At 35.8% G+C, this 26,122-nt stretch overlaps 1 protein-coding gene and 1 long non-coding RNA gene across 6 annotated transcripts; one reads left to right on the top strand and one right to left on the bottom strand.

The window, feature by feature from the left end:
* Positions 1–50: 50 nt before the first annotated feature.
* On the bottom strand, positions 51–25,487 carry unc93b1 (unc-93 homolog B1, TLR signaling regulator). Of its 5 annotated transcripts, none has more exons than XR_015475427.1 (14): positions 25,324–25,435; positions 24,852–25,019; positions 23,470–23,611; positions 20,957–21,110; positions 20,529–20,690; positions 17,746–17,875; positions 17,415–17,508; positions 15,254–15,378; positions 13,110–13,292; positions 9,695–9,968; positions 8,967–9,085; positions 7,434–7,556; positions 2,930–4,260; positions 51–2,589 (listed from the first exon to the last, which is right to left on the bottom strand). XR_015475427.1 is itself a non-coding variant. In XM_087234806.1 (13 exons), the coding sequence occupies exons 2-13, from the start codon at positions 24,969–24,971 to the stop codon at positions 4,015–4,017; spliced, it is 1,872 nt and encodes a 623-aa protein (XP_087090932.1). In that variant the 5' UTR covers positions 24,972–25,019; positions 25,324–25,435; the 3' UTR covers positions 51–4,014.
* Positions 17,993–20,825, top strand: LOC147846988 (uncharacterized). The gene is made up of 3 exons (XR_015476883.1): positions 17,993–19,532; positions 19,584–19,921; positions 20,091–20,825. It is a non-coding gene; the product is annotated as an uncharacterized LOC147846988 (long non-coding RNA).
* Positions 25,488–26,122: the final 635 nt, after the last annotated feature.

Raw genomic sequence — 26,122 nt, 5'->3', positions numbered from 1 at the left:
ATAATTTTTGTAAGAGTCCAGCATTTTAAAAAACAAAACTGAACACGGACTACATTATGAAGTTTTATTATAAAATGGATGCAAAATAGGCAATATCATGATAGCTATGACATGAAACGTCTGCAAATCACTGCAGTCATTTCCATATTTCAATGTCCTATGCTGCATCAGTATGTTTTTGTCAGCAATCAAATAAAAAGATTGTATAGTTGACAGTACCGTATTTGAATATTTAGTAAAGATCATGTTTAATGGAGATATTAATTAAGTTTCCTACATAAATATATAAGGTCCCACTTTATATTAAGTGTCCTTAACTACTATGCATTTACACTAAACTATAAATACAATGTACTTAATGTGTTCATAATGTGTTGTGATTAAGGTTAGTGACAGGTTTGGTGGTATTGGTAGGTTTAAGTGTGGGTTAAGATGTAAGGGATGGTCAACAGTGTCATTATAAATGTAATTAATGCAATACTACAAATATAATTACACGCAGGTATTTAATCAAGCGTAAGTACAATGGACTTGTACATGATAAATACATTGTAATGAATTATTCATTTCAGTTTAAGTACATATTAGTTAAGGCCACTTTATAGAAAGTGGGACCATATAGGAAAACTCTGTAATGTGCATTGCTGAAAACATAATTTGGACAACTTTATAGGCGATTTTCCTCAGTATTTAGATTTTTTTTAACCCTCATAGTTGTATCTCAATAAAATAGCATCCTGACTTCCTTATAATGTTTACATCGATGTAAAGCTTATTTTATTCAACGTTCAGATAACCCATACATCTTATTTTCCAAAAATTAACACTTTTGACTGGTGTTGTGGTCCAGGGTCACATATTTTTTACTAAATGTTTATTTAGGGTGCGTTAAAAGCATGAAAACGTAATACACAAACATTTTCACAAATGTGTATGTTTGTACCTACACTGTAAAACCCAAAAAGTTAAGGTAACTCAAACCGTGTGAGGAAACTGATTGCAACAAACTATTTAGGTTTAAAAACTAATCCTAATAAGTACTGTGAACTTAATCCATGAATAAACGAAGCATTTTGAGCACAGTAAAACCCGATAAATGAAAAGAACTCAAACCAACTAAGTACTGTAAAACCCAATAAGTTAATGCAACTCAAAATGCTTGAGGAAACTGATTGCTACAAACCATTTGAGTTAAAAAACAAATCCTAATGAGTATTGTGAACTTAATCCATTTTAGTTGAGGTGCTTAGGTATTTAATTAACTCATTAGCTTCAACACTGAGTTCAAAACTCTTTTCAAGTGAGTAGAATTAACTTTCAGTAAATTTTGAGTTAACTACACTCATTTCATTTGATAAAGTTGACTGTTGGCTTTTACAGTGTGTGCATGCATCGTGCAACAGGAATACTATCAAGAACACACTCAGTATCGTTTGCAGAAGCTGTGGATTAAAGGTAACGTTCAGTTTGTTTTTTGTTAGATTTTTTGCATAGGCCAAAGTTTTCTGTTCATAAGACCTCAATATATCATCAGGAACAAGTATTAAATTTGTTTTGACTCAAGCTTTTTTTCTCTCTCCAAGTTTTTGCATCTTATTGAGTGATAGATCCCGATTTCAGCTAAGAATTGAAAACCAAAATTAAGTAATACTGTGAGTGAATGCAAAAGCAAAAATATTTTCCTGTAAAACAAGTGCTACATGTTTAGAAGGCCAATGCAGAGGATCAACAAGTCTACCTAGCACATGTTTAAATAGAAAAAAACATTGTAAACGAGGAAAAGTGGAAAGCAAAATGCATTGTGTGTGAGAACGCCACTGAAAATGAAGGAGAAACTGGTAAAAAATGCAAAACAACTCTGCACTAAAAATAATTACACTATTATGAACCATGTTCAAATTACAGCATTTAAAATTCCTTCATCATCTTTATTATAATAATATTCAAAAGAAATAACATCCCACACAGAAATCTGATATATGACAATATATGCAAATTACATATATGACATACAAGTTCATAAATGGATTTTGTTTTACACGCACGCACCTACGCGCAGACACACGCACACATGCACACACGCGCGCACACACACACACACACACACACACACACACACACACACAATTGAAGTCAAATCATTACCCCCCAACCCCCCCCCCCGCTTAATTATTAGCCCTGTTTATTTTTTCCACCAATTTAAGTTTAACAAAGAGAAGATGTTTTCAACACATTTCTAATTATTTTAGTTTTAATAACTCATTTCTAATAACTGATTTATTTTATTTTTGTCATGATGACAATAAATAACATTTTGCTAGATATTTTTCAAGTTAAAAGTGACATTTAAAGGATTAACTAGGTTAATTAAGTTAACTGGGCAGGTTACAGTAATTAGGCAAGTTATTGTAGAACGACAATAACGTTTGTCCTGTAGACTATCAAAAAAACATATACCTTAAAGGGGCTAATAATATAGACCTTAAAATGGTTTTGATAAATCGAAAACTGCTTTAATTCTAGCCTAAATAAAACAAAAAGGACTTTCTTCAGAAGAAAAAATATTATCAGGCATACTGTGAAAATTTCCTGAATCTGTTAAACATCAAGGAAACATTTTAAAAAGAAAAAAAATCAAAAGGGGCTAATAATTCTGACTTCAACTGTATATATATGCAACACATATATCTAAATATTGCAAAAACGGCCACTTTCATATATATTTTTTTCATCCCTTAAATTACAAATGTGTACATATTTATAATTAAAATAGTTGGAAAAAATACTTAAGCGGCCATTTTGCAATATTTTAAAATGTATGTTACAATTGATAAATGGTTAGAGTCAATATGATTCGCTCTCCTCTGAATTAGTTTTTCTTTTTCAAATATTTCCCAATTAATATTTAAGAGAGCAAGGAAATTTTCACAATATTTCCTATGGCATTTTTTTCTTCTGGAGAAAGTCTTATTTGTTTTATTTTGGCTAGAATAAAAGCAGTTTTTCAATTTTTTAAACCATTATAAGGTCAAAATGATCATCTCTCTTAAAGACACTGTATGTAAGTTTTTGACTCTTCTAAAGCATAAAAATACCATAATACGTTTGCAGATATTAAGAAACATGCTAAGTGAACATTCTTGTTTATTTGTTATACAATGGCTTGCCTAATTGCCTTATCTTGCCCAATTAATCTGATTAAGGATTTAAATAGCACTTTAAACGGAATACTAGTATCTTAAAAAAACTCTAGTCAAATATTATGTACTGTCATCATGGCAAAGGAATGAGTTATTAAAACTATTATGTTTAGAAATGTGTTTAAATTTTTTTTTACAGAAATTGGGGAAAAATATATTCAGAAGGGCTAATATTTGTGACTTCAACTGTATATATTATATACTTAAACTACAAATATGAATTTATATCATCAGATTTCTGTATGGGATTATATATAAAAATGAAATCTAACACTTTCTAATAGAGAGACATTCAGTTGGTAAATTACAAGGAAAACGACTATAAAGAATATAAAACACACACACACACACACACACACACACACACACACACACACACACACACACACACACACACACACACACACACACACACACACACACACACACACACACACACACACACACACTAAAAGGTATTGGAATGAAATATAAAACTCGAGTTCATCACGTTCGAAAACGGAGAATATCTATTTCTATGGCAACAAACCACCTGAACTTATCCACCGTTTCCTCCTTTCACTTCCCCTTTCAATGATACGAAAATGGCTCTTGTCACTTCCACTTTTTTGGTATGTTTGTTTAACTGTACACTACTTTCTGACCTAACGTTTTTCATCAGCGACCCTCACTTTTCATTTCTAACGAAAAAAAACAGATTTAATGGAAAAAAGTGAGGAAATAGATCCCTTTAGCATTGCTTCTCTTTCAATCTTGCTATTCAGTATTTTTCAGCACAGGCTCATCTTTCACCTCTTCTTTTTTCAGTTTTTGTTCAGTGTTGGACGTAGTCGTCTCTCTCTCCGGCCTGCTCGTAGGCAGTGTTGTCGTGTTTCCTCCTGCGGTCTCGAACCCGCTTCCTCTCTGGTCCCGGTGATCCCTGGGAATCGCCGTCTGTATTTCTGTCCTCCTCCACCAACATCCTCTCGTCCTCCTCTTTATCATCATCGTCATCTGCATCACTCAGGTCTGTGTCGGATTCATCAGAATTCTCTTCCTCGAGGTATCGATAACCTTTGACCTTTGAGGAACAGTTAATTGTCATTATAACAGAAATAAGTATTGAGCATGTCATGTATTTTCCTGGGAATAATATTTCTAAAGGAGCTGTTGACATGGAATCGAACCAGACTTGAGTAAACAGAACAAACATAAAAATACAAAACAAAACAAAAACATCTAAAAAAAAATGAGTGTATAATAACAATACATGACACATGGAGAAAGTACTGAACTACTGAAATGTATTTAATACTTTATGTAAAAGCCTTGTTTGGTGATGGCAGCTTAAAGACACCTCTCATACAGAGAATGAAGTCACATGCATTGCTCAGGTGGGAGTTTTTCCACAGACTTGAGTGTAAATATCTTGATGGTTCGGTGGGTCTCATCTATCAAATCGGATCTTTATTTTATATTCTATGTTGGATTTAGGTCAGGTGATTGGCTGGGCCATTCTACAGCTTGATTTTCTTTTTCTGAAAGCATTTGAGAGTTTCCTTGGCTGTGTTTTGGATCATTGTCTTGCTGAAATGTCCAACCTGGTTTTATCTTTATCATCCTGCTAATGTAGATGTCGGACTGAAGCAGCAATTATTAATTTACACTTAAGAAGGGCAGAGGGTTGCTGAAGAATAATGAGAGATTTCAGCTGCTGTGTGGGCTTTCACTGCCTTTCTGCATCTTCCTTAACTTAATTTCATCTGTAAACTAATTAGATTTGTTGTTTTCTTTACATATATGGATTTTTTTGGTTGATACCGACATCCGGGGAAAATTTTAAGTCAACAGCACCTTTAGAAATAGGTTTACTAATAAAAATGGTGACTTAATTTCCCCACTGTATAACCATGACAAAAGCAGTGATCCATCCACCGGGAACAGTAGTCATGCTACTAAAATTGCAGTTCAGAATTTTTTTTAGAATAATCACATCCAAAATAAAAGTTTGTTTTGACATAATATACATGTGTGTGCATTTATGTCATATTTATTTATGCTAAGGGATACACGCACATACATAAAACAAAACTACACTCAAAAAATGACTTTTGATGCTTGTTCAGACTATGCGGCTTATTTAAAATGAGTCACAACAACAAAATTCTTATTTTTAAGTGACAACTTAATTGTTTTATGTTCAATACACTTTAATTTGTAAAAATGTTAACTTTTTATTTATCGATTTGTGTTGGGCAACATGTAGGAATTGTGGAATTCTGCATTTTTTTACAGTGTATACAAAACATTTTTGTTATATGTGCGGTTTATTTACAAACTAATTTCGAGAGGATCACATGCTTATGATTGATCACAGCAGGTGCTGCATCATAATTGCGCCAATCAGATGAATACTGACTCACTATAAATAAGTTTTCCACTTTAGTCGTCTTCGTCTTGAAGAATCCCCCCTCTCACCCTGACTTCTTTCCTTCTCTGATAGGGAGCCACGGCAGCCCAGTGATTAGCACTGATGCCTCACAGCAAAAATGCCACTGGTCGGACCCCTCACCAGGTCAGTCGGCGTTTCTGTGCAGAGTTTGCATGTTCTCCCCATGCTTGCAGGGGTTTCCCCAGGTTCCCTGGTTTTCTCCCACCGTCCAAAGACATAAATCATAAATAAATTGACTAACCCAAAGTTGCATCTTAAGACAATTCTTAGCCAGATATATCTGGCTATTCCTAACACGTTCCCTAGCAGGGGAGCTCTCGAGACCTACCTGATTTCAAACTCTACCCTCGCCCTTCAAACAGGAGGGAGCCCTCAGGCTTGAGGATTCTGATTCTGAGCTCAGGGCTCTCCCGGGACAGCATGCCAAACATGCTTTTTTATCAAGCTAAGTGTAAACTCATGAAAGATGTTTTAATTGAAATATACTTTGTGTCACATACCTGTATAGTAGATAGCTAAATATAAATAATCATTTTCTTAAATATATGCATGCATGTGTGTATTTATACACACAGATAATACACTAAGTACACATATTATGTCCAAAAAAAAAAATTGTGATTCATCTTTTTCCACCACTCAATTTTTGTATGACAGAATTATTGCAAATGCTTTAGCAAATATACAACTGACAGGTCATGTTTATTTGTAGTGTTACAATGTATTTATTGTAAGATCATAAGTTTGCAATTGTAAATACAATTCATTTACAATTGTATTTACCATTGCTAACTTGTAATCCGGGATGGCACGGTGGCTCAGTGGTTAGCACTGTCGCCTAACAGCCGGAATGTTACTGGTTCGAGTCCCGGATGGGCCAGTTGGCATTATAAAGTCTGTGTGGAGTTTATATGTTCTTCCCGTGTTCGGTAGGTTTCCTCCGGTTTTGCCGGTGGGTTTGCTCTGGTTTCCCCCACAGTCTAAAGTCACGCGATATAGGTGAATTGGGTGAACTAAATTGCCTGTAGTGTATGAGTGTTTGTGTGAATGTTAGCATGTATGTTTCCCATTACCGAGTTGTGGTTGCAAAGGCATCTGCTGCGTAAAACATATGTCAGAATAGCTGGCGGTTCATTCCGCAGTGGAGACCCCTGATAAATGAACTTATGATCTAAAAAAATTACATTTAATCTATAAATGGTCTGAAATGTTTTGAGATTGTCCTTTTTGACCTCTTATTCGTCCGGATTGTAGTTGAAAATTCATTTGATTGGATTGCATTTACCCAGTTTACTGACTGACTGCAAACATAATCATAACATGTTATGAGAACGCGAACGTGCACCATGACAAGATATTACACATGCAATATAAATTCATAGCTGGCATTCTTTTCATCTGCTTGTTTTCTTTCTCGTAAACTCTGTAGTCTAGTCAATAGTACTCAAAAGTCTATGAAAGTATTGTCCAGCATGACGAAATAAGAGGAAAGAGTCTAGACGAAATTGAACACAAGTGGTCAAAAGAGAAAAATAAGCTTGTGTCTCGAATGACCCCTTGTGATCGGATGAGAGAAAGTGCACTGTATACAGGGCCTTAGTAAGTACATTTGTTTGATTTTACAAACTGAGAATGAGCCAATGGTGGTAATAAAGAGGTGCTGTTAAAGGTTACAGTTCTGAAGCAATAAATTAAAACAACTCACTGCAATAATGGCCATTATTATGATAAATATTTTTTTTTTCATTTTTATTAAATGCATAAAGCTCCTATTGGCAGGAAAACATTAATAGATGAATTACCTTGTGTCGAGGACGGGGGATTCGTGGCAACCTGAAGGGAATTTTCTTGGCCAGACGTCGCTCCATCTGCACGTAACAGAGAGACGCCACTAGGAGAGTCAACAACAGCAGCCCCAGCTTAGCCTTGGAAAGAGACCACAAAGAAACATTCATTTACAATAGTGTGATCATGTGGAAAACGGATATCTCTGTGTTTAAAGACACATTTTTTTTTTTTTAAGATTTATTTTTGGCCTTTTTGCCTTTATTAGATAGGACAGTATCAAGACAGGAAGCGAAGTGGGAGAGAGAGGGAGAGGGGTAGGGAAATGTCCTCAAGCTGGGATTCAAACTTGCGACGTCCTGACGTGCTATTGCACCATATGTCGGCACGTTAACCACTAGGCTATTGCGCCGACATTTAAAGACAAATTTACAAGTTATTTCGACCATGAGAAGTTTTCCTGTGAAAAAAAAATGTCAGTTTGAGGGTGTTTTAAAAGGGCCTGCAGTATTTACAATGGACAATGGATTTTTCTGCCTGCAAATATTTAACTCTTGTGTGTTGTTGGGGATGTTTTCATCCATTCTGGGGTGATTTTTAGTCTTAATTTGGCCACAACTTCCTCTTTGTTTTAGCAAATGGAATATTTTTTGGTGACAAACCTTATTTTGATACATATTTTGAGAAAATGCTTTCAAAATGTACTTCTCTTTTGTTATGTTGGTGGCTGTTTTTGCCCCATTGACTTCCATTATATTGACTTTTTTATTTCAAAGCCATAACACCATATAATCATGCATTCTTGATTGTTGGTGTTTAACCCTGTTGGGATGAGGTAATTTTTACTGTTAATCATCAGCTTAGTTTCTGTCTTCTACATGGAGTATAGTGTGTGTTCGTGTGTGTGTCTGCGTTTTTTTTTTTTTAAACCATGACAGTAAAACACAAACACGGTTATGAATATGTCAAAACGTGTTTGTTTGTTGTAAAAATGTTGACAAAAAATACCAATTTGTTGATCTCTTTACTTCCGGGTGCAGCTGTGGCTGGCGAATTCTGGAAAATTTTTCCTTGGTTTCAAGTGTGGTCCTGAAAAATCTTCATTTGATGGGGTGTATACCCCTTGCCCTCAGCCCTACGCCTTCAAGCTAAAGAGAATTGGGACATCACTACCCCTTCACGGGCACGCGCAAAACGAGGGGTAGGGATAAGGGGAAGGGCTAAGGAGTAGAATTGGGATTAGGCCTAAGATTATTCAATAAACTCTGCTATTTCTTTATCATCATTACTTGGTCTCCTGCTTCTGCTCCTCTCTGGCTTTCTCAGTCAACTCCTATATTGATAGTAATTCACTTGAATACTGGTTAACCGATTTGGATATTGGAAACTCTGCTGGCTTGTTGTCCAGATACCTGGAGAAACTGACATTTCCTGACAGGATTGGCCATCCAGATGTTATATATCTAGCATGGAGAGTGTGACCTAATATTTGTGTGCGATCTAACAGTCACAGTAAATGCAATAATATGCATTGAGGGAATTTTTTTTACCCGCATAGGTAATGCAGACCAGAGGTAGACGATGAAGATGGCAATAGCTTGCCACCAATGATAGATGGTGTAAACAAAGTCCAGTCGCTCCTTGTCCTCATACAGCATCCCCAGCAGAGCTGCACACAACAACGTTATATTATTTATCATCACATGAACATACACTTCCTGACAAAAGTCTTGTTGCCGATCCAAGTATTAGGAACAACAAATAATAATTTGACTTCTAGTTGATCATTTGGTATCAGAAGAGGCTTATATGAAAGACAAAGGCCTCTAGATTACGCTTATTTTACCAAAATAAAATATGATCATGCCTTGATTTTTAATTAATTAATTGGGACAGTAAGGTCTGACTTTGCTTAGACAAAAGTCTTGTCACTTAACAGAAAAAAAATGTCATGGAGCAGTGGAGAAAGAATTAACATTGTGTGTGACTCCCATGAGCTTGGACGACTGCATCCATACATCTCTGCAATGACTCAAATAACTTATTAATAAAGTCATCCGGAATGGCAAAGACTCCCAGAGTTCATCAAGATTCTTTGGATTCATCTTCAATGCCTCTTCCTTCATCTTACCCCAGACATGCTCAATAATGTTCATGTCACTTTTCCAAGTGATCAACTAGAAGTCAAGTTATTATTTGTTGCTCTTTCGACTGGGATTAACAACAAGACTTTTGTCAGGTAGTGTACACTTAATCTATAAATGGCGTATGTACTCACTGCTCAGTCCGGTTTTGTTAAGGGCAGTGCCCAGGCCCCAAAGTGCAGAGATCACCAGCAGATAAGGAAGACGGCTGATGTCCCGAGGAGTGGGCGACCAGCACATCAGAGCGATGATCAACACGAAGTGCACAAACGCTCCTGCTAGGAGAATAACGGGCCTGGGCAATCGCAACAATGCCAAAGCAAGAGCCGAACAGATGGAGGATGACAAACCGTACACCATAACCAACAGCCACAGCTTCTCCATGCCCACTGCACACACTCCATATGACTGAGAAACACAGCGGATAAAAAAAGGAGACAATCTGTGAGTGACTGTGCGCTGTTACTTTAATAGATTAATTAACCTGAATGCCAAAAATGGGAAATTCTGTCATCATTTATTGGCAAACCTGTATGGCACAAATTGAGATATCCTAAATGAGGTTTCTGTCTGAAATTGTGGAAGATTCAATAAAAGGTCATGAAGGAATATTAAAACGCTTTTATATATATTAACTGATGGATTTAACCCAGCTACCTTTAGTCAAAATGAAACTACTAAATTCATTCATAAGTGTAAAAAAAACTTTAAAATTGATTTAAAAATCATTTTTAATGCTAAAATCGGAGCAGTTTTTTATTATTAGTTTTTCTAGTTAATGATTAAAAAAAAACATTTTTGATGTATGATTTTATCATTTTGATGCAACATTTTGTACAGTGCCAAGGACAGCACAGAAAATAGCCAATTACTTCTATATTATGATGTTTTTGTGCTATAATATCAATGATGTGACCAAAAAAAGGACAGTTTATATAAAAAAAAAACAGCTCATTTGTTTTCTATTTAAAGCTTTACATCTCTTATGTTAAATCTCTTACTTCAAATGTCTTCTTAGCTGTGGTTATCTCCACATCCAATAGAGGAACAGAAACCTCCTAAAATAACTTGTGTTTCAAAGCTTATCTACAGACTCAAAAATGATGCTTCATTTTTTACAGTGTCACATGAAAAAGAACCCCTTACATCTCAGAACATACATTAATAACCATTTTTGATATTCATACAAACACACTGACATAGTTATAATCACAATATTGTTATTATTTGCACTGCAGTGCAAAAGGTGTTAACTTAAAAAATATATATATTAATAAAAGCTAAAATGTGTTAGCCTTGCCAACAAGATTGTTTGTAAAGAATGAAAACGCTATCATGAAATATTACTTTTTTTGAAAAGGTTTTTAAGGGGGCCATTTTTTGTCCTGGAGTTCCAGAGAGAAACTATTTTTGTTCTTACTGTAAATTAAATTTATGAAAAGAGTAAAAATAGAAATAACTCCAAAATGTACAACCCAGGCTCATTCTGAAAACGTATCACTATATACATTTCTGGACAGTGCCAAATATGTCCCAGGAGCTTTATTGCAGTTTTTGTTTTCCACAAGAGGTCGCTGTGTATGCTTTTTTAAATCTCAAATTTTCTCCCGCAAGTGCCATTTGCGCCTGCTGTTCTCGTGTAAATCCACCAGAGGCCACTAGAGACTGACTGACTGACCGATCGACTGACCCACCCTCCTCCTTCCCTAAACCCAACTAATAGTGCTTTTAAAAGCACCGATTGACCCACCCTCCCACTTCCCTAAACCCAATCAACAGTTTTAAAAAGCAATACAGAAAAAGAAAAGCCCTCGTCTGATTTTTACCACGTTTTCAGATTTTTCCACTTTCTCGCACTGTAATGTAGTTGGTTATTTTATTTTTTGGCTTCTATTTTTATCTAGCGTACTTTCTGGAACCGTTCTTTGCTGGACTCGAACCCGGTCGTTGTGGTCAGCTCTGTGTATCAAGTTGACCAACGTACATGGCGAGCTACTGGACAAACTGGTAACAGCAGGAAAGCAGTCCATACAGAGGTAAGCGGTCAGCTGGTAATCGCGAAAAGGAACGCCATCATGCCACTAAGTAGCATTCGTTTTGAAGATGAAATGCAGCCATACATACTTCTGGCTACATAATTCACGATGTCCAGAAATGTATATAAGGCTACATTTTCAGAATGGGCCTATATTGATAATGTATGCTATTTAGGGGAAGCAAGGTGGCTCAGTGGTTAGCACTGTCACAGCAAGAAGGTTTGCTGGTTCGAGTCCTGGCTGGGCCAGTTGGCATAAAACATGCATAAAACATATGCCAGAATGGTTGTTAATTCATTCCGCTGTGGCAACCCCTGATAAACAAGGGATTAAGCCAAAGGAAAATGAATGAATGAATGTGTGCTATTTACATTAACAACCAAAATGATCACAAAAACTAAACTGAAAAAGACAGAAGTCTCCATAAGGATGCACAAGGCTTAATCTACAGTAATTTTTGAGAAGAGATACAATTGCTTGATCATGAATCAGGTTTTATTTAGGCTTATTTTGTCCATCTAAATAAATATTAAACACATACTAGAGCTGCACAATTAATCATAAAAAGATCGTGATCTCCATTCGACCCCTCTAAACGATCTTAATCCAGCATTTCTAAGATTCTGTCAATCATATTTTCAAATTCAGGATAGAAGCAATGTCGGTTGCACAAGTCTTCACATTGTTTAACACGTGTTGTTCAGCAGTCTGTTGCTAAAGCATATCACATTGGTTCTTCTTGCCTCACAAACACAAGCTCCCATGTTGACCATATGTGATCTACTCTATTTTTGTGTGCCTAAATAAAATTTATTCATCACTTAAAGGGGCCATGAACTGAGAAACCGTAAATCCTTTGATTTTTAGACATATGGGAGCTCATGATACTATAAAAACATCCTGCAAGTTTCAGAACTCAACACTTTGTGGTTTCTCTAAAATCAGCTTATATTGAAGGCAGTCTGACAAAACAACAGTGTCTGGAATGTTCTACTTTATGATGTAATAGGGTGGATAAGCCCCGCCTCCACAAAATATCAACCCACTTCTACTTCGCTGCCTGTTAATATGCAAAACTGTTAGCCAATCAGAGCAGTGGGTGCTTACTTCTGAGTCTACAATCGGCCATGCCCATTCAAACAGCACATTTTGATATTAAGGGTCAAAAAGAGCACAGAAAATAGTCAGTTACTTCTATATTATGATGTTTTTTGTGCTAAAATATTAATAATATGACCACAAAGAACATTTCAAAATTAAAAAAAACTCTTTAAAGCTTCACATCTGTTAGGTTAAACCTCTCACTTCAGATTTCTTAGCTTCAGTTCTCTGCACACACAATAGAAGAACAGAAACCTCCTAGCTACACGAGGGTCAGTAAATGTTGACACATTTTCATATTCAGGTGAACTATTTTGCAGAATGGCAACCTTGTTAAGCTAAAAAATCCCGAGAGCTGACATTGTGATGTTGGGAGTGTACCTGTGTACATTCAGTGTATTTTCTCACTAACCAGTGTGAGGCCCTGGACGGCAAAGAGCACTTCAAAGCCAGAGTAGATGAAGAACGGGCAGAGCAGGCGGATGCGGTAATCTCGTAAGTGCTTGAAGGGCAGCTGGAAGATGTTTCCCCAGCCAATGCTGCGCAGGTCAATTTCTTCTGTGGGCCGGTATGCAGCTCCACACAGCAGCAGGAACTATTAGGGGAACATTGATAGCACACTTTAAAAAAGAAGAGTTCTCTTAAAACATGAAAATCCTTTTTAGCATGGAACATGAACTGTGAAATTACGAGTACGTAACAGCACTCGGGGACTATATTTAAATTCCCAATATAGGATAAAATTCAGGATAAAAATATAAGCTCTGGCTATCCAAGCAGAATAAAAGTGTGAAACTGACCATCATTTTTTTAAATAGAAAGTTATAGAATGTTCTTTCACAGCCTTTAATGAAATAATCTTTACAGATATTTTGTTGTCAAGGCTTTAAAATTAAACTATTTATTATTATTACTATTATAATTAATATTATTATACATACATAAATGGCACTGGAATGGAATATTGCAGTATAAATGTGCTTTAACTGAGACATATTTGATACAGATAGAATCAATATGTACAGTTATGAAAGAAAATGACGGTTAATAAAAAGCACCCTTTCGATGACTGAATATCAGCTTCAGTTTCACTTGGAACATAGTGAATGGGCCATATGGATCAATTTTATGATAATTTCACAGTGATTTATTTAAGTCATAAGTAGGGCCAGACAGAATCTAGGGGACATTTTTGCTATTTCTGCACAGAACTTTGTAAATAAAAATCTGCGAATTTATGCGGGATGATTTGGGGATTATTGTAACTAAAAACTTAATCTATGAAATAAAAAATAATGCCTTTTTTAATTTTATTTAATTTTTTTATTAATTTTTTTTCATTACGTGATCGTAGAAATTATTTAGAAATAAATGTATATAAAGTCAGTCGTTTATGTTAATATGTTCTTGTTAAGGTGTAGCTACAATTATAAATACTGCATAATATTAACAACACAATTGTAGAGTTACTTAAAATTAAAGTTAACCCAAAAATAAAAAACATACTCAGTATTTACTCTCCCTCAAGTGGTTCCAAACCTCAATGAGTTACTTTCCTCTGTTAAACACAAGAGAATATGTTTTGAAGAATGAGAAATTGACTTCTGTAGTAGGAAAAAATGACAATGGAAGTCAATGGTTACAGGTTTCCAACATTTTCCAAACCAAATTTATTTTGTGTTCAACAGAAGAAAGACAGGTTTGTGACAACTGATGGTAGAGTAAATGATGATTCAATTTTCTTTTTTGGGTGAACTATCGCTTTACGTGTATTGGTAACCGCTATACTGTATATTGAGAGACATATTGACTCATCCACTTTCATTACATGATCATGGAAATTATTTATAAAAATGTGATTAAAGTCAGTCGTTTATGTTAATATGTTCTTGTTACAGTGTAACTAGATTTATCAATACTGCGTGATATAAACAACACACTTGTACAGTTACTTAAAGAGATAGTCCACCTAAAAATGAAACCATACTCACTATTTACTTACCCTCAATTGGTTCCGTTAAACACAACTGAAGATATTTTGAAGAATGTAGAAACCTGTACCCATTGACTTCATTCATTTTCCTTTGGCTGAGTCCCTTTATTTATCAGGGGACCTAATTCAACTTATTCAGCATACGTTTTAGGCAGCGGATGCCCCTCCTGCCACAAACCATACTGGGAAACCCATTGGCTCCCGTAGTTAAAAATTAAATTACTATGAAAGTCGATGGTTACAGGTTTCCAACATTTTTCAAAATAACCTCCTATGTTTAGGGCATGTTAAGAACAAGAAGGGTACAGACTTGAAAGCTTAAAGCTAATTATTTCATTTCTTTGCAGCACATTCTGTTTGAACATCATCGCTTGAGTTACTAAACTAAAACGCATGGTCCCGGACCACCTTAGGCTCTTCAGTGGTCTACGTGAAGAGACTATAAAGAAACACTCTACTCTCTTTCGCTCATTGATTTAGTGCTAATGCTGTGGGTATTTAAGGTGATGTGGAGGATAAATACGTCAGCATAGCAACGATGATGATGATGATGAAGGTCTTACTATGAGCATGGACAGAAACGCTGCTCCCATGAGCGCACTCTCCACCTCGATAAGCAGCAGAGAGCGAGGCAGACTCTTCAAAACCGTCTTATTGAAATTCTCAATCACTCCTTTGCCGCCGGCTCCTGAGAGAGCGAGAGAGAGAGAGAGAGAGAGAGAGAGAGAGAGAGAGAGAGAGAGAGAGAGAGAGAGAGAGAGAGAGGAAACAGAGCAGGAGTTATCTAACCAGACTGCATCCGATTTAAATTTAGGTCACTTTAGGTCTGGAAGCATAAACTTTTTGATCCAAACTGCGTCTTTCACATGTTTGTCACTGTACAATATGGCAAGTGGGTGACTTTTTTCTGCGTTAAACAGCGCTGCTGGTGATGTGGTGTGATTGACTGGCTATTTTCAAAGTCAAATAGTGGTTTAAATAAAAACTGTGAACGTCATGGCTGCGGAGAGAGCCAGACACAGCAGAAGAGAGAGGAGCAGATGTGCTGACGCTCTGCTTTGCAGCAAGTCAGAAGTGTGAAGTTTCTAATTGCCAAATGACGGATTTTTTTCTTTCCCCCACACCAGAGAAAGGAATTCAAATATTCTTGACACGTTTCATTTGATTTTGTGAGATATGCTCTTGTTTTTTAACACATGAAGCCTTTGTGCATTCAAGATGGTTTTGATGAGCTTTTTGCTGGTGTTAATTGGAGTTGGTTATCTATTCAGCATAGTAAGTCGATTAAAAAAGTCCACAACTTTACTGTACTTTAAAAATAAGAGTTTAAAAGTTAGCGTGAAACGGAAAGTGCTGCAGATTTTTTTTTTCAGCATGATGACGCATTTCCAACTGAAACTGAATATTGAGTAGGGGCGGGTTTTATTTTTATGCTCCTCCTCTTGTCTTTCACACCAAAGTCCCTTTAAGGCAAGTCATTTCACTTAGCAGCCATCTTTGAAACGCCTCTCGAGCCTTCAGTCTGAATGGGGAAACATCAAATATTACATATTTGGAATCACCAATAAAGTTAAGCAACAACTGTCTTATAAGTTTAGTTTCTAAACAATCAAAACAATTAGAGAAATTTATGAAATGGAAAGAATTACTAATTTCTGACGTATCTCTGATTTGGTGTTACGCTCTAGTAAAATAAAAAAGACTAATAAAATAAAATAAAATAAAATAAAATAAAATAAAATAAAATAAAATAAAATAAAATAAAATAAAATAAAATAAAATAAAATAAAATAAAATAAATACATAAATAAATAAATAAATAAATAAATAAATAAATAATAAAATAAAAAAATAAAAAAATAAACAAAGATTTAAAAAAATAAATGAATGCAAACTTCTCAAGTTTTTGAATCAAAATGTGAATTTTGAATTAAAAATATGGTATATTTATGGCATACTGTATTTATTTATTTCAGAAGAATCACATGACAGTATTACAATGTTTATCATATTGTAATCAAGTAAATTCATTCATTCATTCATTCATTTTCTTGTCGGCTTAGTCCCTTTATTAATCCGGGGTCGCCACAGCGGAATAAACCGCCAACTTATCCAGCAAGTTTTTACACAGCGGATGCCCTTCCAGCCGCAACCCATCTCTGTGAAACATCCACACACACATTTACACACACATTCATACACTATATCAAGTAAATAGACAATATTAACTGAAAATAATTTTTGACAAACTTTTGAATGTTATTAACTAAATATTACTTTGATATTGTGTTATTTTTAATGCAGTTGCATTCACAAGTTTAAAAGAGTACCAGAAGTGTCAACTATTCTTCCTGGCGTCACTGGGTTCAAGAAATATACTTGGTTTTCTATTGTTTTTCTAGGTTTGTTTGTATGTCTTATTGTTCTCTTACGATATATATATACCTATATATACCTAGTGTTTATCATTGTAGTTTCATAGATATTTTTATAGTTGTTTAAACTTCTAGAAATACCCCAAAAAACTCCTTTCCCTTTTAAAAAAAAGTCTCTCTAGTGAAACTGCAGCGCTTCAGTTTTGAAAGAGTTTTTATAAAGTTCGCCTGTTTGCTTGCTTTACAAGAAACACATGAGCACTAATAATAAATGAATATAATATTTGATGAAAATATCAGCATGTGAAGCTAAAAAGAGAACAAGATTGAGAGAAAGAGGGTATTTTACCACACTGTGAGACTTTGAAGAGAGTATGTCTGTAATCATTCAGATAGTTATTGAGGAACAGCACCGTGGGGAACTCGGCAAACACGAAACTCAGCTGCAGAGAAAGACACACACACACAGAGAGAGAGAGAAAGCTATTTATAGCAGCATATTAATGTAAAAAATCCACATATGCAGCCGGCATCTGACACGTACACACACACACACAGCTGTGAATGCATATAAATACTTTGATTCTGATGGCAAACAGAACAGCACAACTAATCACGGGTTAACTATTAGTGGATCTTCACGGCTTAGTGCAATTCACACATCGCTCATCTATACTCACATGAAAAATGATGTAGAAGACGGACTGGAAGATGATGATGTAGGAATGGAAAGCTCCTTTGGGAGGTTTTTTCTGCTCCTGGACATTTTCATCCTTGTAATTCACAAACTCGTAGTACTGCTGGGCCATTCTGACACAGAGAAGCAAGAGAGCGGGTGGGTTGTTAGTTAGAGAATCTGACTGGAAGTGTTTAAATGAGCTTTTGGTCACACTGAGACCATCTAAACACTGCAAAAATGCTTTTCATACTTATATTCTTTGTCTTGTTTCTAATCCAAATATCTACATATTCTTAAATCAAGAAGCATTTTCTAGACAAGCAAAAAAAATGGCTTGTTTTAAGAAATAATATGACAAAATTTGTGAGTTTTTCCTAAAAACTAATTATCGGAACTAAATCTTAATAAATCCTATGTACTATTTTAGATGTATTTACAGCTACATCGTTGATCGATTTAAACCATCCCTGTTGATTAAAAGTATTTCTGTCATCATAATTCTCGGAGAGATTTTTAGTACGGTAACGAATATCTATATAGTAATATTGATGTGTTTGATCTTGGTGTTGTAAATCTGCTATGCTGCTGCTGCTTATTATTGCAGAGACTTGCTACTGCCAGAACATCCACAGACTTGCTTACTGAGAATATAACACACTACTGCTTTACTCATAGCAATACTCATAGCAGATCAATCCACAGGAGCTGGGGTGGAGGAGGATCGCCAAAAACACGCTGCAAATTTCCAAAGCAAGCAACACTGTGGTATTTAAATGTTGACGAGCAATACTGAGTACTGAACAGAGTACTTTTATTATCTTTGCTATCAGACATTCAACAATAATATTATGTACTATTTATTACTAAAACAAGCTCAGCCATGAATAAAACACTGTAAACTGAAGAAAAAAAGAGAGTTGTACAGTATTAGATATTATATTGAGGTATAAGATATTTTGCTAATTTGATCTAATCTAAGTCAGGCTAAAAAAGAAAAAACAAGGTGTCAAGGTGCAAACATTTAGAATTTAAAGCTTTAGTGACTGAAAAATATAATTCAATGGATTACTGTGTAAAATAGGAGCAAAAAACATTTAAAATGAATAATAAAAGTGGTTTCTATGGCAACAAAAGCACAACTTTCTGTGTTTGCATTCTGAGCAGCAAAGATGAACTCATGGGCATACGTCTCAATCAAAAAGATGGTATCGGATCAGTTTATAATTTTAAATACTCACAGATACTGATGCCAGAATGTGTATGACTCATACTTGTATTGGAACTACCCTATGACAAACCCAACAGACTACCATCATGACAGAACATTGTATTAGTAAAAAAAAACTCTATCAATGCCATAATGTTTGCAGTATCGGTGAGTACTTTCAATATTAGTATCGGTATCAGAACAACCCTATGGCACACCCAACAGACTTAGTTCCATCATGACAGAACATTGTAATATTAAAAGTAACATCTACCAATGCCAGAATTTTTGCAGTATTGGTAAGTATTACCCATACTAGTATCAGAACAACCCTACGGCACACCCAATGGACTTCCATCATGACAGAACATTGTATTAGGAAAAACAAAAAAAAAAAACTCTACCAATGCCAGAATGTTTGCAGTATTGGTGAGTATTTCCGATACTAGAATAGCTATCGGAAGAACCCTATGGCACAACCAACAGATTTCCCTCATGACAAAACATTGTATTAGTAAAAAAAAACTCTACCGATGCCAGAATTTTTGCAGTATCGGTGAGTATTGTCGATACTAGTATTGGTATCGGAAAAACCCTGTGGCACACTCAACAGATTACAGATTTCCATCAAGACAGAACATTGCAATTTTGAAAAAAAAACTCTACCGATGCCAGAATTTTTGCAGTATCGATGAGTATTTCTAATACTAGTATCTGTATTGGAAGAACCCTAAGGCACATCCAACAGACTTCCATCATGAAAGAACATTGTATAAGAGAAAAAAAAAAAAAAACTCTACTAATGCCAGAATGTTTGCAGTATTGGTGAGTATTTCCGATACTAGTATCGGTATCAGAAGAACATTGTATTGGTAAAAAAAAAAAAAAAAAACTCTACCAATGCCAGAATGTTTGCAGTATTGGTGAGTATTTCCGATACTAGTATCGGTATCGGAAGAACATTGTATTGGTAAAAAAAAAAAAAAAAAAAAACTCTACCAATGCCAGAATGTTTGCAGTATTGGTGAGTATTTCCGATACTAGTATCGGTATCGGAAGAACATTGTATTGGTAAAAAAAAAAAAAAACTCTACCAATGCCAGAATGTTTGCAGTATTGGTGAGTATTTCCGATACTAGTATCGGTATCGGAAGATCATTGTATTGGTAAAAAAAAAAACTCTACTAATGCCAGAATGTTTGCAGTATTGGTGAGTATTTCCGATACTAGTATCGGTATCGGAAGAACATTGTATTGGTAAAAAAAAAAAAAAACTCTACCAATGCCAGAATGTTTGCAGTATTGGTGAATATTTCCGATACTAGTATCGGTATCGGAAGAACCCTATGGCACAACCAACAGATTTCCATCATGACAGAACATTGTACTAGTAGTAAAAAAAACTCTACCAATGCCAGATTTTTTGCAGTATCTGCAAGAATTTCTGATACTAGTATCGATATCAGAACAACCCTATCGCACACCAAATTGACTTCCATCATGAATATTGTATTAGTAAAAAAACCTTAAACTTTCCAACAATTAATGCTCTACCAGCTGATGCCGATCCCCCTCACCTAGTGATGTAGTTTCCCATTGAAGCCCACAGTGGAACGATGACGACACCGATGGCCACCGCTGACGGCACAAGAGTGTAATATCGCTCCCAGTAATTGGTTGAAACAAACAGAGCATAGATGCCTGACGCCAGAAACATCATCCATTTAGTGCCCAGAAACCTGAAAAAGAAATTGAGAAACTTTTTTTTTGTAATCAGAAAAGGCAAGGAGAAAACGAGTGGGCAAACTGGACCGCAGTTATCATTATCAAGTCGTTTCTGGTTTACAAAAAGGCTGTGAAAAGACCTTTGATGCCCATTACTGCTCAAGCATTAGATGAGAAAGTGCTGCTAATAATTGTGGCGGTGGGTGACGAGCAAACCAAACAACTAAATGAGCAAAGTGATATAACGTAAGCAGAAATACATAAATGGTCTGTTTTCTACCTAATGAGCACCGGTGTGTAGAGCAGGCCGACGATAGGCGTAACGTTGATCCCCATCAGCATTTTATTGTCGATGTCCTCCAGCCCTAATGTGCCGTACTTGACCTCTCGGTACGTCTCATCGTAGTGCAGAATCAACTGCATCTGTAACAAACCTGCAGGACAATAAAAGATTCAGAAACACTCTCACAAAAACGTCTTTTGTGTTTGGCATGCGATGAGATGTCCTAGATTCATCAGCTGTTCCTCAGATTTACAGTCTCTGACCAAATGAGACATCTTTGTGATTCTGTGTGTGCATGTGTGTGTGTGTGTATGTGTTCATGAATCTATGTGTACATGCGTGTTTGTATATATCTGTGTATGTGTACTTGTTTGTGTATGTATATGTGTATGTATGCATGTTCATGTATGTATGTGTATGTGTGTGTACATGTTTGTGTATGTGCAAGTTTGGGTATGTATGTGTGTGTGTGTACGTATTTTTGCGTGTGTCTGTGTGTCTGTGTATGTATGTGTTTCTATGTGTATGTATATGTGTGTGTGTTTGTGTATGCATATGTAAATGTGCATGCGTATGTGTAAGTGCATGTGTTTGTTTATTTATGGGTGTATGTGTGTGTTTGTGTGTATGTAGATATATATGTGTGTTTTTGCATGTGTGAGGGTGTGTATGTTTATGTGTGTGTATGTGTGCCTGTTTATCTATGTATATGTGCGTGTTTGTCTATGTATGTGTGTGTGTGTGTGTGTGTGTTTCTGTATGTATGTGTGTCTGTGTATGTATGTGTGTGTGCATGTGTATGTATACATAAGGGTGTACGTTTGTGTATGTATATGTGTATGTGTGTGTGTGTGTGTGTGTGTGTGTGTGTATGTATTTTTGTGTGTGTACGTTTGTGTATGAATGTGTGTCTTTTTGTATGTATTTGTGTGTGTGTGTCTTTGTGTATCTATGTGTATGTATGTGTTTCTATATGTATTTATGTGTGTGTGTTTGTGTATGTATATGTAAATCTGCATGCGTATGTGTAAGTGCATGTGTTTGTTTATTTATGGGTGTATGTGTGTGTTTATGTATATGTATGTGTGTATACACACACACACACACACACACACACACACGTTTTTGCATGTGTGAGGGTGTGTATGTTTATGTGTGTGTAGGGTTGTAACGGTATGAATTTTTCACGATATGATAATCGTCTAAAACAATACCACGGTTTGACGGTTTCGCGGTATACGGTATGTTACAAATGTTACAAAATAATAGAACAGTCAAGCAAATTTGACTTTTTCTAAATAATATATTTTTAGTTACTATAAACAACACCACTTACAATGAACAAATAAAAATAAGAAAATAATAAATAATGTGTCAAAGTCCAAATAAAGTCCAAATAAACATGGTGCAAATCCTCAGTAAAAAATAGATATAAATATTTACTATACTATAAATAGTTACATAACGAAACTAGATTCAATATGGAACATCCTTAGGTTTTATGTGCCAGCATGGATATGGATGTGGTTGTATGCAATGCAGACAAACAGCTGCATCTTCATTTGCGTCTTTTGAAAACAGCAAGAGCAGCAGTTCGTCTTTGCTGTGTCACTGTTTTGTCATGTTTCTGTGCTGCTGTGCATGCAAAAGTACTTAGTATGAGAATTATTTCATGCAAAACTTTTTTTTTTGCGTTTTATTTAGCCGCGCATAAATGTACAGCCTTTCTCTCATTCCGTGTTGTTCAAAAAGCTTGGTCCACAAACAAAAGCGAAACCTATGCTTATTGGTTGTGATATAGCGAGTTTGAACCAATCTGGGCATGGAGGAGGGACAATGCATCAATGTATCATGTCTGATTTGTCCGGAGACACATGTGTGTGTTCTATGTGTGTGTGTGTGTATACTGGTATGTGTAAATGCGTGTGTGTGTGTGTTTGTGTATGAATATATGTGTATAAGTGTGTGTAAGTGTATGTGTATGTATGTAAGTCTGTGCATGTGTGTGGGTGTTTATGTGGGTTTGTGCACGTTTATGTATGCGTTTCTGTATGCATATGTGTGTGTGTGAGTGTTTGTGTATGTGTGGGTGTATAGAGTATGTGTGTGTATGTGTGCATATTTGTGTATATATGCATATGTATATGTGTGTGTGTGTGTGTGTGTGTGTATGTATGTATGTACATATAAGTGTATGTGAGTTCATGCATATGTATGTGTGTATGTATCTGTGTGTTTGCATGTCAATGAAGTTGCTAAAAATGCCCAGAGGAGTGTAGAGTGAGTGTAGTTCATCATCCGTCATCTTCATTGGCAGCGTACAGGAGCAGACAGCGCATAATGAACTCACACTGATACAACGGCATGACATAAGAAGAGTCCTACTCAATGTCGTATTTACAGTAGGATCTTTTTATAAAGCTGCGCGCAGACTTTGAGGAGTATGAAGTCATCTGGCCTGAATCATAACGTGCGCCTGTGGTGTGTGTGTGTGATGCGCAACGGCTGACCCATGTAGACGCTGTAGATGATCATTCCTCCGCAACTGGCCCCCACCACGTTCTTCACTACACCCAGCCGCTTTCGCCTGTAGTACTTGCGCTCCTCCTCCTCCTCATCGTAGTCTGGATGTGGGCCGAGAAACTCCTCCACCTGCCAGAGGAAGAAAGTTCTGAAAGTCTGAGGCCACCATGATAACTCAAGGTGAAAAAACAATGTGTGAAGTTGTGACCTGAAGTTATATTATGCACTATTTAGCACCTTAACTACACTCAAAAACAATATTTTTGCTGCTTGTTCAAACTACGTGTAAAATGAGCTGAAACTACACAGCTCTTGAATTTTTTGGGGGACAACTTAAGTGTTTTAGGTTCAATGCATTTTAAATTTGTAAAAACAATTAGGTTAACTAAATTGATTTGTGTTGGAACGACATGAAAGGAATTGTGTGGAATCCAGCATTTTTTAGAGTGTAAATTTTTTTTTGTATATTTTAAATAATTTTGACTAATTCACACAGAAATCAAGATTTACTAACTTTTACTCACCCTCAAGTGATTTCAAACCTTCTATGAGTAAAAAAAAAACTGTTGAACACAAAATAAGATGTTTTGAAACATGTTTGAAGCCTGTAAACATTGACTTTCATAGTAGAAAAAAGAAATACTATGGAAATCAATGTTTACCGGTTTTCATCATTTTTCAAAGTATCTTCTTATGTGTCCAACAGTAAAAAAGAAACTCAAAAAGGTTTGTGGACAAGTGATTAATGAGTAAATGATGAGAGTTTTCAGGTTTGGGTGAACTAAACTTAGTTAGGGGGTGGGAAAATGGTGGACAAAGCTTTCATGTCATCTCTGTGTTTGACTGAGAACTGTGTTCCTGCACAACTGGAGAGGGCATTTTAAGACCTCATTTTTAGGACCCCTTATTATATTACCCTAAACCCATTTGTTTATGGCTTTATTTTAACAATTGTACTCAATTGTCAAAAACAGTACAAAAAAACAAAGAAATTCTTCAATTAAAAATCTTAAATATTAATCTTGTACAATAAAACTGACAATGCACATTTTAACATTTTTTCAGTAAACACATGTGCTAGTTCTTTGAACATGACTGTTTTAAATGGTCAATTATTAAACTACTAAAGTAAATACTAAGTGAAAGTTGAAAGTACAGTAATGACCTTCATGGTGCTACATATGCTGGGTATGAATTACAAAGGTTGTTGATTTATAATTAATGGCACTTTAAAAAGTTCTTAAATCTGGTGTTTATGGAAGTGTAAGAACCCTGCCTCCCCTAAACCAACCACTCTCTACTGCACAGATCAGTAACAACGGGCTCCTTGAAATGATTTCATCCTTAAAATACTATTGGTTCTACTAACCTGTCCTTGTATGTTTCCCTCAGGTCCGGGCAGCTGCGGTGGATCCTCTGCTTCAGCAGGGGGCGCGCCGTCTAGCTCCGCCTCGCGGTACACGTTATCGTCAGCGATCAGTGCTGCCATCTCGCGGTTGAGAGACTCACTGACAACTGCAATACTGCAGGTAGATCACTGTCAATGGCAAAACGAGTCAAAAACCTAAATAAATATGAGCGAATGCAATAAAAAATGAAAGGAGGGAGGGAGAGAGAGAGAGAGTATAAAATATGAATGTGGTTGGTTATGATTACATATTAAGACATTTGTTAATACAACAACGTCTGAGGGTAAAATAAGTATCAAAAAAGAAGTCACTCAAAAACAGGAACAACATTTTAACATTTATAAGTATTGTTTTATATGCAGTGAAGCTTGAAGACGGCACGGCGCCCAATAAACATTGAGCATTAACTACCTAAAAGCAAACACAACTCACCGAAGTGGAAAACGATGAACGTCGCTGTAGCAACAAAGGCTGCAAAGTCTCTTACAAGAATAAAAGTTAACTTTTAGGAACTTAAATCGAGCTTCTAGCGAAACATTGACCTTATAAAAAGTCGCGTGTGGCTATTATAAAGAAAACAGACAAGGAAATGAAAGTTTTCTCACTAGTTCCCTATTTTCTTAAAGGGACAGTGCTTGAAGTCCGGGCTATCCATAAATGACCCAATCCGATTGGAAGAGAACCTCTTAGCTTGCGCAATATTTGTGAACAAACTTGACATAGAAATGCTAACATTGTTATCAACACAACACAGTAACTAAGCATGTTCTACACATGATTGATTTTAACAATAATACATGACAAAGCTTGAAATGTAAAATGTGAAATGTGCCAGGCATTACTTTTTAACATGAAGAATCTTCAGTTTACAGTGAGGTCTGTCAAACTTGTCAAAAACCAACAGGAAATATTATGTTGGAACTGAGATTAGTTAAATATGTGGTGCTTAAAGAAGACAATAGTGACGCATGTCCTCTAAAAGACCCTGGGAAACTGATACTTTAAATAACTAAAAATACATTGATTAACCATCCTGACACAACTTTATAAATTACTTTCAGAGTATAATACCCTGCTGAAAAAAAACAGATTAAACCAGCCTAAGCTGGTTGGCTGGTTTTAGCTGGTTGACCAGCCTGGTTTTAGAGGGGTTTTGGCCACTTTTAAGCTGGTTTGCAGACAGTTCCAGCCTGGTCTTAGCTAGTCAGGCTGGAAAATTACCAGCTAAAAC

This window comes from Danio rerio, chromosome 1 (genome assembly GCF_052040795.2).
Source record: "Danio rerio strain M-AB ecotype USA chromosome 1, GRCz13ab, whole genome shotgun sequence".
NCBI classification, from domain to species: Eukaryota; Metazoa; Chordata; class Actinopteri; order Cypriniformes; family Danionidae; genus Danio; species Danio rerio.
This window is presented reverse-complemented; position numbering and strand designations above follow the sequence as displayed.